General features: G+C 62.7%; 2 protein-coding genes across 2 annotated transcripts in view; one reads left to right on the top strand and one right to left on the bottom strand.

Moving 5' to 3' along the window:
* MRTFA (myocardin related transcription factor A) overlaps window positions 1-5,534 on the top strand; it is a 213,922-nt gene extending 208,388 nt beyond the window's left edge. Inside the window, exons 10-14 of the mRNA XM_007941768.1 lie at window positions 111-336; window positions 1,198-2,214; window positions 3,017-3,169; window positions 3,388-3,448; window positions 5,017-5,534. Of these exons, the coding sequence (XP_007939959.1) occupies window positions 111-336; window positions 1,198-2,214; window positions 3,017-3,169; window positions 3,388-3,448; window positions 5,017-5,534 (1,975 nt within the window). The remainder of the gene's footprint in view (window positions 1-110; window positions 337-1,197; window positions 2,215-3,016; window positions 3,170-3,387; window positions 3,449-5,016) is intronic.
* A 1,683-nt stretch (window positions 5,535-7,217) lies between these two features.
* SGSM3 (small G protein signaling modulator 3) lies at window positions 7,218-13,195 on the bottom strand. Its single transcript, XM_007941696.2, has 18 exons — window positions 13,034-13,195; window positions 12,847-12,954; window positions 11,934-12,077; window positions 11,487-11,682; window positions 11,059-11,204; window positions 10,549-10,773; window positions 10,197-10,251; window positions 9,953-10,080; window positions 9,672-9,827; window positions 9,429-9,483; window positions 9,243-9,292; window positions 8,954-9,106; window positions 8,637-8,707; window positions 8,503-8,551; window positions 8,346-8,431; window positions 7,574-7,696; window positions 7,399-7,459; window positions 7,218-7,295 (listed from the first exon to the last, which is right to left on the bottom strand). The coding sequence occupies exons 1-18, from the start codon at window positions 13,178-13,180 to the stop codon at window positions 7,218-7,220; spliced, it is 2,031 nt and encodes a 676-aa protein (XP_007939887.2). The 5' UTR covers window positions 13,181-13,195.
* Between the last annotated feature and the right edge of the window lie 2,065 nt (window positions 13,196-15,260).

Below are 15,260 nucleotides of genomic sequence, written 5' to 3'. Positions count from 1 at the left end.
AGCTGCCAGGTCTGTGGGGGTAGCCCCTGACTTCAGAGGGCCCCGTCGTCTGGGCTCCACGAGCGTGTCCCCAGCAGGGCTGCCCTGTGGCCCAGGCACCTGGCATGCACGTGCAGCAGCCAAGGGGGGAATGAGGCACTCATTCTGCCTTTCCTTCTTCCCAGGCCTGCAGGGGAGACTCCGGGGAGCAGTGGGGGCCCCCCAGCACGCAGCCTTTCCACCAGCAGCAGCAGCCCCAGCTCGGGTGCCCCTGGTCCCAGTGGGCTGGCGCGTCAGAACAGCGTCTCGCTGACGGGCAAGCCCGGGGCCCTACCCACCAACCTGGACGAGATGAAGGCAGGTGCCGGCCCCTCCCCCAGGGCCTTCTGGGAGTCTCATTTGGAGGCACAGCAGTCACAGCCCACAGGAAGAGCAGGGCTGCAGACTCCGGTCTCCGTCCCACAGAGGCTCCTTGTCCCGGCTGCACCTGCCTCAGCACGGCCACTGTCCTGTCTGCTCAGTACCTTGGGGCGCACCCAGTGGTTTTCCGCTCTTCTCTCCCTCGACCTCAGCAATGCGGTGCCAGAAACCGGGGTTAGACCTCCAGTCCAGGACGGAGAACCCGGGGTGCTGAGAGCGCCAGTGGAGGAGGGAGGAGCCCCCAGTGATAGAGCCAGGATTCAGACTTGGGGCTGCCCAGTTCAGCACCCCCACACCATCTCCTTGGCCAGTCGATGCCCCATGGAGCCTGCTGGATAGCTCCCGGGTTCTAGGCCTGGGGTCTGTGTCTGATCAGAAGAAGAATAGACCACGTTCCCTATGAGCCTTGGCCTCTGGACAGGCAGATCCCACCTGGGCCATGAGCCAGATCCCAGGAGAGATCCAGCCTCTTGTGGAGGCAGCTGGGCCTGGGTGCTGGCCCTCAGACCTAGACAGGAGCCCAGCTAGTATGACCTGGCAGCCATTACTGTATTTTTGTGAGCTCAGTTTCCTCATTTGTAAAACACAGTTCTGTTAAGTATGTGGGAGCCCCAGGCCCCAGGCTGGCATAGCTAATATGTGTGAGCACGCGTATGTTTGAGTACAACGTGCTTGACCCCCCCATCCTCCCAGACTCTCCTCCAGGCTGGACCCAGTCCCCTTTGTCCAGCCATGTGCATCTGCTGCCTGGACAACACCCTGGATCCCCTTGCTGACCTGGCTCCTGTCCCCTCGCAGGTGGCAGAGCTGAAGCAGGAGCTGAAGTTGCGCTCACTGCCTGTCTCAGGCACCAAGACTGGCTTGATAGAGCGCCTGCGTGCCTACCAAGACCAAATCAGCCCCGCCCAGGGGACCCCCAAGGCCCCCGCCACCGCCTCTATTCTGCCCAAGGCTGGAGAGGTGGTGGTAGCCTTCCCAGCAGCCCGGCTGAGCACAGGGCCAGCCCTGGTGGCAGCCGGCCTGGCTCCCACTGAGGTGGTGGTAGCCACGGTGACCAGCAACGGAGTGGTCAAATTCGGCAGCACGGGCTCCACCCCGCCCGTCTCTCCCACCCCCTCTGAGCGCTCCCTGCTCAGCACAGGCGACGAGAACTCCACACCTGGGGACACCTTTGGTGAGATGGTGACGTCACCCCTGACCCAGCTCACGCTGCAGGCCTCGCCGCTGCAAATCCTCATGAAGGAGGAGGGCCCGCGGGCCGGTGCCTGCTGCCTGAGCCCGGGGGTGCGGGGCGAGCTGGAGGGGCGTGACAAGGACCAGATGCTGCAGGAGAAGGACAAGCAGATCGAGGAGCTGACGCGCATGCTGCGGCAGAAGCAGCAGCTGGTGGAGCGCCTGCGGCTGCAACTGGAGCAGGAGAAGCGGGCCCAGCAGCCTGGCCCCGGCCCGGGCCCCCTCGGCACGGCCGCCACCGTGAAGCAGGAGAGCGGCTTCGCCAGCTGCCAGCTGAGCAGGCCGGCCCCGGGCCCCACGCGCTCCTTCAGCCCCGGCCTGGCCGCCTCCACCGCCGACCACACGGGTGCTGGCCCCGCAGCCCTCACGCCTCCGGCTGTGGTGGTGAAGCAGGAAGCCGGGCTGCCTGAGCCCACGCCGGTGCCAGCCCCCCAGCTGCTGCTGGGCCCACGGGGCTCTAGCTTCATCAAGGGGGTCACGCCTCCCACCCTCATCACCGACTCCACTGGGACCCACCTCGTACTCACTGTGACCAATCCCAACGCAGACAGCCCTGGCCTCCCCGGCGGGAGCCCGCAGCAGGTATGTGGGCTGGGAAAGCGTGGCAGGAAGCTCCTTTCCCGGCAGCCCCACGTGCCCAGCGTTTTGTTGGCTGCGTTGAACTTTCCCTGCAGCCCTGGGGCCTGTGTGCCTTGCTGACCTCCCATTTCCTCAGAACACTGAGAAGGGGGACTTCAGGGGCCCTGACCAGACCCACAGCCCGGAGGGGCCGCCAGGGTGTGCCCCCTGACCCCGCAGCCCAGCCATGGCACTAGCACGTGTTGCTCTGGTGTCCTCACCATGCCCAGCGCCTGCTGCCCTGCTTCAGGAGTTGGGAGGGGCCCGGGTAAGGATTGAGGAGCCCCTTTCATTTGTGAGGCAGCTGCTCGGGCTGGGCCCTGGCTGAGGCCAGCTGTCCCCTACCAGGGTGTCCCTGTCAGCTGATCCACAGCCCAGACTCTGCCCAGCCTGGCCCACTGGTGAGGCTGCACTTAGGCCCTGTGTGATCTCAGGCCTGCAGAGCTAGGGACTTCGAGGGCATGGAGGCCCTGCGCAGCCTCAGGCACAGGAGGAAGACGCAGACGTGCCAGCTGGGAGCGGGAGGCAGCCCAGAGCCCTGTTCTCGCCCCCTGCGTGCGTGTCCTGAGCCCAGGCTCAGAGGCCTTCCTCATCCTGCGCCCTCCTTCCCCAGTGGCCTCCACAAGCGCACCCTGGAAGGCGTTGGCCTGGCCCAGGGGGCGCCTGCCCCTTGCCTCCTGGAGGGTGGGGGCCCTGTTCTGCTTGCTTCCCCCCCGGAGGTAGGTCTTCACCCTCAGCCACCGTTCTCTCCCATCCTCCTGTCCAGCCCGCATCCCAGCCTGACTCTCCAGCACCTGGCCCACCAGCCCAGATGGATCTGGAGCCCCCACCCCAACCCCTCTGTGGGCCCCCCATTTCTCTGCTGAAGAAGGAGCCGCCTGGCTATGAGGAAGCTGTGAGCCAGAAGCCCAAGCAGCAGGTGAAGAAGGTGGACTGGGGCCTGGCCAGATGAAGGGCCACGCGGGGCTGCTGGAGGGCGAGGGGATGGGCCTTGGGGGATGGGCCTGCTGAGGCAGGAAGGTGTCAGGGATAGGGCTCTGGCTGCAGCTTGGGCAGAAAAGGCACCCAAGGCCCTGATTGGCTGGTGGGGCTCTTCTACCTAATCCTCACTTTTTTTCCTCTACTTTTGTCCCACAGGAAAATGGTTCCTCAAGCCAGCAGATGGATGACCTGTTCGACATCCTTATTCAGAGTGGAGGTGAATCCTAGATCCCTGCTGCCTCCCCAAGCCTCCTCTCTTCATAGGTTGTCTCGGCCAGAGGCTGTTTGATTCCGGGGCGGGGGTGGTTTATTGAGCACATACTGAGTAGCAGACCCCGTCTAAACACTTTGGCCACCCCAGTGAGGGGGTACTACTGGCCTGGTACAGAAAGGACAGCAACCCCCATGTTGATCATTCACTGACCCCAGCTGTGGGGCAGACACCGTTTTCATCACAACAGAAGAGACACCTTGTGGAGCTCCGGGTCTGGCATGAGGAGATAGCAACCAACATGACACACAGTAACTAAGACCTCAGAAGAGTACTTGTGAGGAAAACAGAAGGCAGGGAGGGTCCGGGGCCAAGTGCAGCCCTGCAGACAATCAGGTGAGGGCTGTAGCCTCCAGGCAAAGCGGGAATCATCTCCATCTTGTTCCTGAGTCACCGCGTGTCGTCAGGGTGGGGGATAGGCGGTGCACAGGCTCGCAGGAGGGGGCCTCATCCAGATGTGGGCATCCAGGACAGGCTTGGCGGTGGGGTGGGGGGGTGAGCCTTCCAGTGAGGAGAAAGGTTCAGAATATTCTATCTGCAGGCTAGTACAGTGGGTTGAGAGAAAGGTGTGAAAACTTCCAGAGGGGCAGACAGGCATTTGCAGAATCAGAGGCAGCCCCAGGTGCTGACCTGGGTGGGGCCCAGGGTGGCTGTTGGACTAAGTCCCAGCTGTGTGGTGGTTGATCTCATGGCAGCCATGGGGGCTACAGGGAGGTGACAGGAGGGAAATGGTCTGCTTTGTGACTTGCTAAATTTACGTCACATGGGTTTCTGGGCAGAGGAGCGTTTGGGGCAGAAAGTGGCAAAGCAGGTAGTGAAACTGCAGCAAGTAGCAGCCAGGACTGCAGGGGACAGTAGGAGGGGAGTGAGGGGCTCAAGCAGAGCCAGGGGGTGTCCTGCTGATGACCAAGTTGAGGGGTCAGCAGGGATCCCAGGGCCCTGGCTTCTGCAGCCAGGTGGTAGGTGACAGCCTGTCTTGCAATGGGTCACAAGGGACATGGTGGGAGGACAGGTTGGAGGAAGAGTTCTGGTCTGGCCAGGACCCCACCGGTGGCGCCAGAGACAGTTACGGGACGCAGCAGGCCCACTTAAGGAGTTGACAGCATGCACGTGATTAACACACAGGAGGAGGGAGCATGCTGCCCGCTGCTGATGGTGCTGACCACGGAGACTGCCGTGCGTTCTCTCCACAAGGCTCAGTAGCTGCTTTTAGACTCTCAGGGCGGGTCTGTGTGCAGGTGGTGCTGCGGCTGTTGGCGGCGGCTGGGCAGCCTGTGCATCCAGCATCCAGATGGGAACCGAGACAATGGGAGCAAATGAGGCTGCCCGGGGAGTTGGGATGACAGAGAAAGGGTGATGGGGGCCCGGAGTGGTGGCAGGGACCCCAGGAAGTGACACTTGGATGGATGGGTGGCACCTCCCGTGTTCTTCTAGAAGGGATGCGGTCTCAGCTGCGCCTTGAGAGGAGCAAGCAAGCTGGGCCACCTTCTGACTCCACTGTTCTTGATTGGCAGAGATCCCAGCAGATTTCAAGGAGCCGGCACCCTTGCTGGGGAAGGAGAAGCCCTCCCTGCCAGCCCCCTGCGTCTCCCCGCTGGCTGCACAGCCCTCGCCCTGCACCGAGCTCCCGCAGGCGGCACCCCCTCCGTCCGGCTCGCCCGCCCTCCCTGGGCACCTGGAGGACTTCCTGGAGAGCAGCACAGGGCTGCCTCTGCTGCCGGGCGGGCCTGAGGGCCCAGAGCCCCTGTCCCTCATCGATGACCTCCACAGCCAGATGCTGAGCAGCTCCGCCATCCTGGACCACCCCCCCTCGCCCATGGACACCTCCGAACTGCACTTTGCGCCTGAGCCCAGTGGCACCATGGGCCTGGACCTGGCCGACGGGCACCTGGACAGCATGGACTGGCTGGAGCTGTCGTCGGGCGGGCCCGTGCTGGGCCTGGCCCCCTTCAGCACTGCAGCCCCCAGCCTCTTCTCCACAGACTTCCTGGATGGGCACGACCTGCAGCTCCACTGGGACCCCTGCTTGTAGCCTCCACTTTGGAGGGGGGTTTGGGGGCAGGGCTCTGGAGGGACAGCCCGCTGGGCCTGAGTCTGCCTCCCTGTGGCTGTCTTGACAATCACAGTCCCCATTAGTCCTTCCCGGGGAGACAGAGCAGAGGGTCCCCGTGCCAGGTTCTGCATCCCAGGGGGGGCAGCAAAGCCCTCCGTGCAGCTCTGGGCCTGCCCTGGCTCTCAGATGCCCGAGGTGCCACTGTCGATCTCAGGCAGGAGAGGCCCAGGGCTGGGTGGTAAAGGCTTGGCTAGCTTTTCCTCCCCCTGCCTTGGGAAGAAAGCAGCCTGCCTTCCTGTCAGCCAACCTCAGGGCCCCCAGGCTGCCAGAAGGGGCTCCCTGCCATTTTAGTGTTGTGGACAGCAAAACCATTTAGTTTTCAGTGGCAAAAAGTTTCTGTACAGGTGTACATACCTCTCAATTATATATCGACACACCCCAGAAAAATCAAACCCACTGCTGTTGATCCCGGCTCATAGTGACCCCATAGGGCAGAGTAGAAGGGCCTGTAGGGTTTCCAAGGCTGTAAATCTTGATGGAAGCAGAGCTGCCACGTCCTCCCTTGCAGCAGCTGAGACCTGAGCTCCTGCGCCCCAGGGCTCCCTCAGCATACAGCATACACATACGCACACAGTTTGGGGAGGGGTGGGTGCAGTGCCCTCCCCCTCCCGCTCTGCATCTAGAGATGGGCCTTGAGGACACAGGTCTTGGGGCAGGCACTCTAGATCACCTCAGGCTGTGCCGCAGTCATGGTCTTGCCTCAGCCTGGTGTGGAGTCACCTAGGCCCACCTGTCACCGGTGTTTTGACATGTAGACACCCTGCCACACCTGCTCCGTATGTTGTGCTTCCTGGCCCCCTCCTCAGTGCCACCAGGGCAGAGGTACTTCCTGGCCCTGTTCAGCCACACACTTCCACCCATGCCTCCCCACACCCCCCAATTGCCCCACTGCAGCCACAGCTGACCTGGGACAAGAGGGTAGCACCCCAGGTCAACACTCAGTCTCACCAAAAGTGCTGGGGCTGGTGGGAGTGTGTGAACTTTTTAAAATAAAAACAGAATTACAGCTGGCTTCATTGCATCCTCTGTACACTGGTGGGGAAGGGGAGCTGGGTCCCGTGTGCGCTTCCCATCAGGCCCCGGGCCTGGCTCCCAACCAGGGGCCACACTGCCCCTTCTAGACCGCTCCAGGACAGGCAGCGTGCCCTGGCTGACAGAAGCCAGGAGGCCCTTTCTCAAAGACCGTTTATTTACAGGCCCCACCCCACCCCCTTCCTGAGCAAAGATCCACAGAACAGAGGCCATGCTCCACCTCTTCCCAAGATTTTTGGTTGGCACCCAGCCTTAAAGGCCTCAGCTGGGGAGAGCCTCCCTGGGATGGAGAAACGGGCCTAGCCGGGCACCCCCTTCTGCTCCTGCCCTGTGGGGGCCCACCACCTATCCCCCCACCAGTCACTGCCTCCAGGGACACTCCGTGGGTCTGGGGACGTGCCCCCTCCTGATCCTGGGGCCAGGGCTCCAGAGTGTCACCTTCCCTCAGCTGGGGGCAGCTGCAGACCCAGAGCAGCCTGCGACCGGCCAGGCAGCTGACTCTTCTTGAGGCAGGGCCTGCTTCAGTAACCGGTGGGTTGGGGGGCCTGGTAGGGCCCCTGGAGGAAGATGTCACCCATCTATGTCCCAGCTGAAAAGGTGGTGCTTCACCAACATGTCCTGAACGCCCTCCTTCAGGGGCTGCTTCTCCTCCTGCACACAGGGAGGGGCCTTGCCACAGTCACTCCAGGAACACGCCCGCCCAGCCAGCCCACTAGAGCCCCTGAGGGAAGGACTAGCCAAGACGGCCCACCTCTCTCTTCGCAGGAAGTTCCCAGTCCTGAGACAGGCTGAAGGCAAAGCAGCAGAGAACGCTGGAGGTGAGGAAGGTGTAGGTGAGGGTCTCCCAGGCCTCAGGTCAGCTCCGCCCCCGCTCCCCGTGCCCCTAATCCCAGGGCCGCTCCGCCAGGGCCCGGGCCAGGCCTCACCGGAGTTCACACTTGATCTGGACCCAGCCGGGGCTGCGCAGGAAGGACCAGGGCTGGTACCACTTCTCCACGGAGGGCAGGCTGGAACAGAGCACCTCCAGCCACAGGTGCAGGACCTGCTCGCTGAGGACACGGTGCGACAGGGAACAGCTGCTCCCGGGCCCCTCGGCAGGCTGCCACCCCCACAGGAAGGAGGGGCCATCGCAGGTCCCCTCTGGGGAGGGTGGGGGACACCCCACCCTACCCCTACCCCCCTCCACCTTGGGGCCCAGCCTTCACTCCCAGCCAAGGTTGAGGAGGTGGCCCTTGCCACACTCGGAGGTGCTCATCCCCATTGTCTCCCACACCCCTCCCCCTCCAGGGCTCCTGCACAGCCCTTGGGTCTGGCTTTGGAGACAAGATGTGCCCAAGGCCACTGCCCCAGGCCACAGGGCCTTGACCACTGTCCTAGGCCCAATCGCAGCCGCCTGGACGACAGGGGCCTACCAGCTACCTCTCCCTGTCCGACTGCCACTGCCACTCCAACCCTGTGGGCCCTCCAGCCTGTGCCCAGCTATTATCGAGAACCCCAGAAGCCCCCCGTGCTCACACAGCCTTACTCCTGGGGACACTGTCACCGGTCGGCTCACTGACACAGGCTTCCCAGGGCCCTATGCAGTCCTGCCCTGTGCTGGCGTCTGGCTGACATCGCCCTGCAGCCACTCCAGTGCACCGTCAGAGCCCCCCACACCTCGCTGTGCGCACTAGCGCCCATGGCTGGTGGCACACTCACTTGAGGCCCACGCAGATGAGGGAGCGAAGCTTCACGTCCATCTGTGCGTGGGCCGCGTCATGGGTCACGTTCACCGACTGCACCGCCTGGTGGGCATGGGCCATCACTTGGGTGTTCCCTCTGCCCACGCGGGGCAGCCCTTCCCTCGGCCCCTTACCCGGTACAGCAGCTCCTCCGGCGTCAGGACTTTGCCATCTTCGTCTAATCTATGGGGGCCGGGGGGAGACCACAGCTCTCAGCGCTGCCCCGTGGACTGGGCCCTGCCTCCCCCCAGGACGGGCCGTGTGTCACCTGTACGTCTTACAGAGCACCAGACGGGAGTACACGGAGTCGAAGTCCCTCTCCACCTCCCGGCCTGCTGCCTGTGGGGACGGGCTGTGCATCAGGCGCAGGAGCCGCCAGGCAGCCCGGCACCGACCGAGTGGGGACCGAGTGGGGACGCTGCTACGGGGCAGCCTGCGCCCAAACGAGTAGGCGTGGCTGCCTGGGCGTCCCCTCCCACCACTCCCACAGGCCCAGGGCAGCAAAGGCCTGAGAAGGGACATGCAGGAACTGCAGGCTAGTACAGGAGCCCCAGAAACAGGACAAAGGACCCAGGCCCAACTTACCTCCTCAATGAACAGCCAGGGGTGGCAGGCGCCACCCAACAGGGACGGCTTCTTCAGCCCGTGTTCAAACAGGGCCTTGAGGGCCGGGCAGAGGGTTCCACGCACAAGGTCTGTGACACCCTCAGTCACAGAATCGTCTCCTGCGATGGAGTACTGGGGGAGGGATGGTCTGAGAAGACCAGCCTTACCAGGCAGCCGCCCCACTATGTCCTCTTGGCCACTGCCACTGCTAGGAGGGCAGTGGGCCTCAGGCAGGGCCAGCTCCTCAGGGCCAGCCCGTGTCCCTTACCTCTTTACTCCGCTCATCCAGGACTTCCACAAACTTGGCTGGAAACCAGCCTGTGGACAGAGCAAGCCTGTGAGAGACTGCTGTGACCCTAGCACTGCTACAGCAAAGCCACGCCCCCCGCCCCACATCCCCCCGCCAGGTGCCCCAGCCTCCCCTCCTGCACCTCCAGGGGGCGCCACCACACACCTCGCAGGCCATTCAGCTCCCCCACCCAGCAGTGCTCGTCCTTCTGGGAAATGACCTGCAGGGAGGGACAGCAGGACCAGAGCTTCACTGCCGGGGCCAGCACCCCTGGCTATCCTACAACGCTGCCGTCCAGGATCCCCACTGGCCTGGAGTGGCAGCTCTCGGCAGGAGCGGGACTGTCCTGAGGCTGGAGCAGGGATGGGTGTCGGGAGGGACACGGTCCCCGGCCCCGCCCACACACACCGTGATGATGTCATTCTTGCGGAAGCCCAGCTCGTCGTCGTCGTGTCTCTCGAAGTCTAGCAGGGCCTTGGCACGGCGCCGGTGGCTGCGTGAACATGCCACGTAGTTCTCGTGGTCCCGCTGGTGGCTCTCCATGCTGTAGTCTGGGGTCAGCTCCTGTCAGGGAGGACTGAGGCAGTGGTAGGGGCAGAGAGGCCCCCAGCCTGGACCGCAGTCCCTAGGATGGGACTGGGCAGGAAGCCTAAGGCCCGCTGGTGGGAGGGTGGGTGCCTGCCACTCACCACACTACAGTTTTTGGGGTCTGTGCACTGGAAATGGCGGGCCACACGCAGGATGGCTTCTCGGAGGTCGGCCACCAGCTCCGTCTGCTTGATATTCTTGGCCTTGAGAGCCTCCAGGTCGTCCTCCCCTGGGGGGCAGTAGGGCTGTAGTGACCATGGGCCCTGCCTGGACCCTCCCTCCACACATGCCCAGCCTGCAGTGTGGGGGGTCCACATCCCTGCCCCAGCTGCCGCATGTCCTCACCGAAGAGCAGGGAGGTGATACCAGACTTCCTCCGCTGGGCCCTGCGCCGAACCACCTGTGGGCAGGGACAGCAGCTCGGTGGAGCCCTGGGTGCCTGGTGCCAGTCAAGCTGAGCACCTCACCCAGAGGAAGGCACCAGTCACAGTGCCCTCTCGGGGGGACCCGGGCCAGCACGCGCCTGCGCCACTGCTGCTCAGGCCCTAGCAGGCAGGTTCTGAGGGTCGCAGTGTACGTCTTGACTCCCCCGGTGTCTGCAGACCAGACCCTGGGGGGCCCTTGGTAACGAGTGGAGTAGGGCCCAGAGGGGCAGGCAGCCCGCGTCTCTCCCACAAGGCTTCTCGTGCTGGCCCACCTGAGAGAGATTGGTGGTGGTGCTGGTCCCCAGGAGCTGGCCCTGGTCTGCAATGAGGTAGGCCAGATGCTTGCGACGCTGCGTCTCCACAGCCACATCCGTGAGGGAGCCAGCCAGCCGCATGGCCGTCCCCAGCAGCAGCTCTGCATCCTCGATCTGAGACGGGATGTCCGACAGTGTGTTGAAGATGGAGGCCGAGTTCTCTGACTCGATCAGCTCCTCCTCCTGGGCCATGAGAGGGCAAAGGGGGCATCACTGCTAGGTCTCAAGCCCCCTAGCAGCCCTGCTGACCAACCTGAGCCTTGGCCCACATCCTGGCCAAGAATCCTGGCTGCAGCAGAGGGGTGTGGGGAAGAGGGGGGAAGAGGGGGGAAGGGGCTCTCAGCTGACCACCCTGGGGCTTGGGCCTGGAGCCCCTGTCCACCCAGACGGCCTCTCTGCCGTGAGAGGCCTGGAAGCCCGCATCCACCCAGGAGGGCCTCTCTGCCGCACGGGGCCTGGGCCGGGCACCTTGAGGCGGAGCATGCCGAGCGTGGTCTGGAAGAGCACCAGGGAGCCCCCGTAGAAGAACAGGTCCCAGATGCGCAGCAGCAGCCTGAGGGGCACCACACTGGCGAAGGCCGTGAGGAACCAGTGCAGCGTGATGAGGGACAGCTCTGTGGGCACAGCACCGCCGGGCTAGGACCAGGGGCAGCCCAGGAGCAGGGGCGTGCCCAGGCCCACCCCCTGGGGAGGAAGTCAAGGGCGCCCCCCAGAGCAGCAGGAGGCCTTGCCTGGACAGGGCACCAGGGATGGCAGAGAAGAAACTGACAGCAAAGAGGCCATGTGGCGGCGGCGTGCCTGGGCAGCAGTCGTGAGGGCCCCAGAAGCTCAGAATCTGACCCCGTCTCTGGACCCCCCGCCCCCAGGCCCGGGAAGGAGGCGAGCAGTCCACGCACCAATGTCGTGTTCCTGGAGCAGCCTGTCCAGTCGGGGCAGGTACTGGACGATGAGGTGACGCAGGACGCGCTGGTCCGTCTGCACCCCCAGCAGGGTGGTGCTGAAGTAGGAGGCAGGCAGCAGGTCCTCGGTGATGGCGCACATCATCCAGAAGGCGTCCTCCTCCTCCAGGAGCAGCAGGAGGCACGCGGCCACCTGGCCAAGGGGACGGCCGCTCAGCACGTCTTCACGTGAATGAGAGAGAGCACCTCCCCCAGACCCGGGAGAAAGATGGCCTCTCTGGGCAGACAGACCACGGAGGCCCCCCCTGCCCACCTGTCTGCCCGTACGTCCACTCCACCTGACCAACCTTCCACAGCGGCCCAGCCTGCACGTCTCCCCCCGGCCCTAAGAGTGACACCTAAGGGGCATCCTGCCAGCTGACAGGCACCCCGGGCTGTGCTCACCATGCCCATGCCCTGGCAGTAGCCGATCTCGGGGTAGAGCCAGGCCAGGGCCCGGAGGATCCTGCGCAAACGTGGCACCCCAACGCTGCCGACGCTGGCAAAGCAGGCGTTGCTAGGCATGGTACGGAGCAGGTCCTTCTCGATCTGTCGGGAGGCCCACACGCCTCCCCTCAGACCTGTGACACCTGTGCAGGCCTGAGGAGGGGTCCCCAACACTTGTGGGCCCTGCAGCCATGCTGACACCTGTGATGGGCTGGGCGAAGTCCCCGCAGATGCCTCTCCCAGGAGGGAGACTTCCCGGGCTCAGGCTACCCTCCTCCCCTCAAGATTCTATTTGAGGTGGTGCGGCCGTCTCACTCCACTCACCTGGGCAACTTAAATGGATTTCTGGGGTTCACACGAGACTCTGGTGTTGAGTGCCATTGCCACCAAGTCAATGCTGACTCGCAACCCTACGGAACTGCCCCATGGGGTTTCCAAGGCTGAGATCCTCACAGGAGCAGACTGCCACGTCTTTTCTCCCAAGGAATGGCTAGACGGTTTGAACCACTGATTTTCTCTTTAAAAGCTGAGCACTCTAACTACTGTACCACCAGGGTATCAATGAGGGACAAGGCCTGGAAATCTATATTTAAAACCCTCCTGGACTGACCTCACCTATATCCAGGTTTTGGGACCCATCTCTTCTGTCCTTCAAAGCCCTGGTGGCCTGAGACAACTCTCCTTGGGGTTTAGGGAGTAGCCAGGAGGCACCCAGCTTTCTCAAGGCACACATGTCCGCACGTCAAAGGTCCGCTTGGCTCCACAGTTACCACCAAGGTTTTCCCACTGCCCCTGCCGAGGAGGGGCTGCAAGACCTGGGAGCAAGTGTTCAGCGACCCTGGAAGTGACCTGAATGCAGCCTGAGCCTTACCTGTTTGGCGGCAATGGTCTCATCGTTGGAGCTATTCCTCACCATCTCGCGGTATGACAGCTCCGAGCTGTGCTTCTTCTGCAGGGCCCCTGAGAGCCGCATCCACAGCTAGGGAGGAGCCAGCACTCAGGTTTCCCACGACCCTGCGCCAGCCTCCCAACCCTCTAGGGCTCCACAGCCAGCCCACCTGCGGCCTCATGCTGTGAGGGATGCCAGCCAGCACCAGGGAGCGGAGCTTCTCCGAGCGGGGCAGGGAGACTGCGATCTTGTCCCAGGTGAGGTCCCCCACGTCATGGTTGTGGGTGAACTCCAGGTGGGCCTGCCACTTCAACATCTGCTGAGGGTCCTCCACCAGCGACGTGCCCAGCAGCCTGGCGGAGCTGTCAGTGTCTGCACAGCCAGGTGGGCGTGGGCAGCAGCGGGGGTGCACGTTACATCCCTCAGCATGGCCACATCCGTCCTCAGAGGGCGGGGGCCTGGGAGTCACAGCCCAGACTGTCGCCCAAGTCTAGACTCACCTTTCCATGCTGACTGACAGCTCCAGACAAGGCCTGCTTACTGCACATGGAACCCTTCCTCTCTCTCCCCACCCTGCCCCGTCACAGGGGAGTCTCTCCAGCCCAGAAGCACCATGTCATCTTCCAGGTACCCAAGCCTGACCCTTGACATCAGCTCTGGCTCCTCCTTGACCCGCACCCCCGCCCAGCTCTCCCTGCACCTCCTCTGACCACTTCGACCAGCTCTCCCCCATCCACACCGTCATCTGTCATCTGATGACTGCGGTGGCCTCTAAAGGCCGCTCCGTGCACATCTCTGCCCTGCTAACGGCTGACCTCCACGGTCAGGCCAGCCCATCTGAAACACAAGCCAGACAACACCACTGCTCAGAACCCTCCAAGTGGCACTGTCACTTGTAGCCAAAGGCCCACAAGGCTCCCCGAGTCCTCCTCCTGGCCCCCACCTCCTCTGTCCTCCCTCCCTCCCTCCATCCCAGCACCAGGGCGTCCTGCTGCCCCCCCAGACCCACTTCAGGTAGCACCGTCACTGGTAGCTGAAGGCCCACGAGGCTCCCCAAGTCCTCCTCCTGGCCCCCACCTCCTCTGTCCTCCCTCCCTCCACCCCAGCACCAGGGCGTCCTGCTGTCCCCCCCACACCGCAGGGCCTTTGCACGATGGTTCCTCTGCCCTAGGCACACTCACGCCCTTGCTTCCATCCAGTCTCTGTTCAGATGGCTCCTTCCCAGAGAGCTTTCTCTGAGCACACGGCATAAAACCCCGCGTCCCCTCCTGCCTGGCCCCCAGTTCCCTGTACCGCTCTTCCTGCCCCCGACAGCTTACAGGCCCTTGGTTTGCTGTGTCCTGCCCATCCCCCCACTGCTGCCTCCTGCTCTGCCGAGGCCCTGCGGCTACAGCAGGACCCCGCACAGCCATCCTGGCTTCCGTTAGGCCCAGTGCAAAGAACGAGGATGAGGGTCTCGGTGCGACCATCTCTGTGGATTCACCCCCAACCTCACCCTCACTCGGCCCCCAGCCTTCTGCCTAGCTTAGGGGCCAACTGTAACGAACATACACAAGGTAAAATGCACACATTTTAAATGAACACCTTGATGAACATCAATAAACATACAAACGTATAACCCTTGTCCCCATTAAGACACAGAATCATGCCAGAAATGGCCTTTGGTCCCTCAGCCCCAGCTTCTAGCCTCCAAACTTCTGCCTGAAACCTACAAGAAGGACAACTTGGGTCAGAACTGGAAACTTCAGAGACTTAAATGGGATTGGTTTGGGCTGATTAACATGCTCTGGTCCTGCTGCACCTGGCAACAGGCCACCTGGGCTCCTACTCGGAAACCAGTGGATCTGTTTATAGCAGAAAACAAGAAAAATGGCCAGAGGTCCATTTATATTAGAGGAGAATGGTTACAAAACCCCAGGGAGCCAGCTACCACTGTCAGCCACTTGGAGGGGATCTCTGTAGGAGATCCTGGATGAGAGGGAGAACAATGCGGAACAAAACTCAAAATCATTTGGACAAAAAAATAGGGGACCAGGTTTGCTGGTCTGGTAGAGCCTGGTGGAACCACTAACACTGTGGCCCCGAGCTGCCCTTCAGGTCTGGAATTGAACCCACACCTGCGGCTTCCAGCCAAGCAAAAGACAGGCATAGGAGTCAAACATTTACCTGAGACAGAAACACTCCTTGGAGAGAACAATCATGGGAGAAAGAAGGGCTGTTTATGCACAGGGAGACAGCTCAGGCGGCAGGGGTGCATGGAGGGATGGACACAGGGAAGAGGTGACTGTCAGGAGGAAGTGGGAGAGGAGCTGTTGCACTGGGGTAAATTGTGGTCAATGTCATGAGACAAAGTGTACGTGAACTGCTGTATGGAAAGTGAATTTTCTCTGTAAATT

The sequence above is a fragment of the Orycteropus afer genome, unplaced genomic scaffold (genome assembly GCF_000298275.1).
Source record: "Orycteropus afer afer isolate SDZICR_OR568_19922 unplaced genomic scaffold, OryAfe1.0 scaffold00083, whole genome shotgun sequence".
NCBI lineage: Eukaryota > Metazoa > Chordata > Mammalia > Tubulidentata > Orycteropodidae > Orycteropus > Orycteropus afer.
Note: the sequence above shows the minus strand (reverse complement) of the source record. Positions and strands in the feature narration are given on the sequence as shown.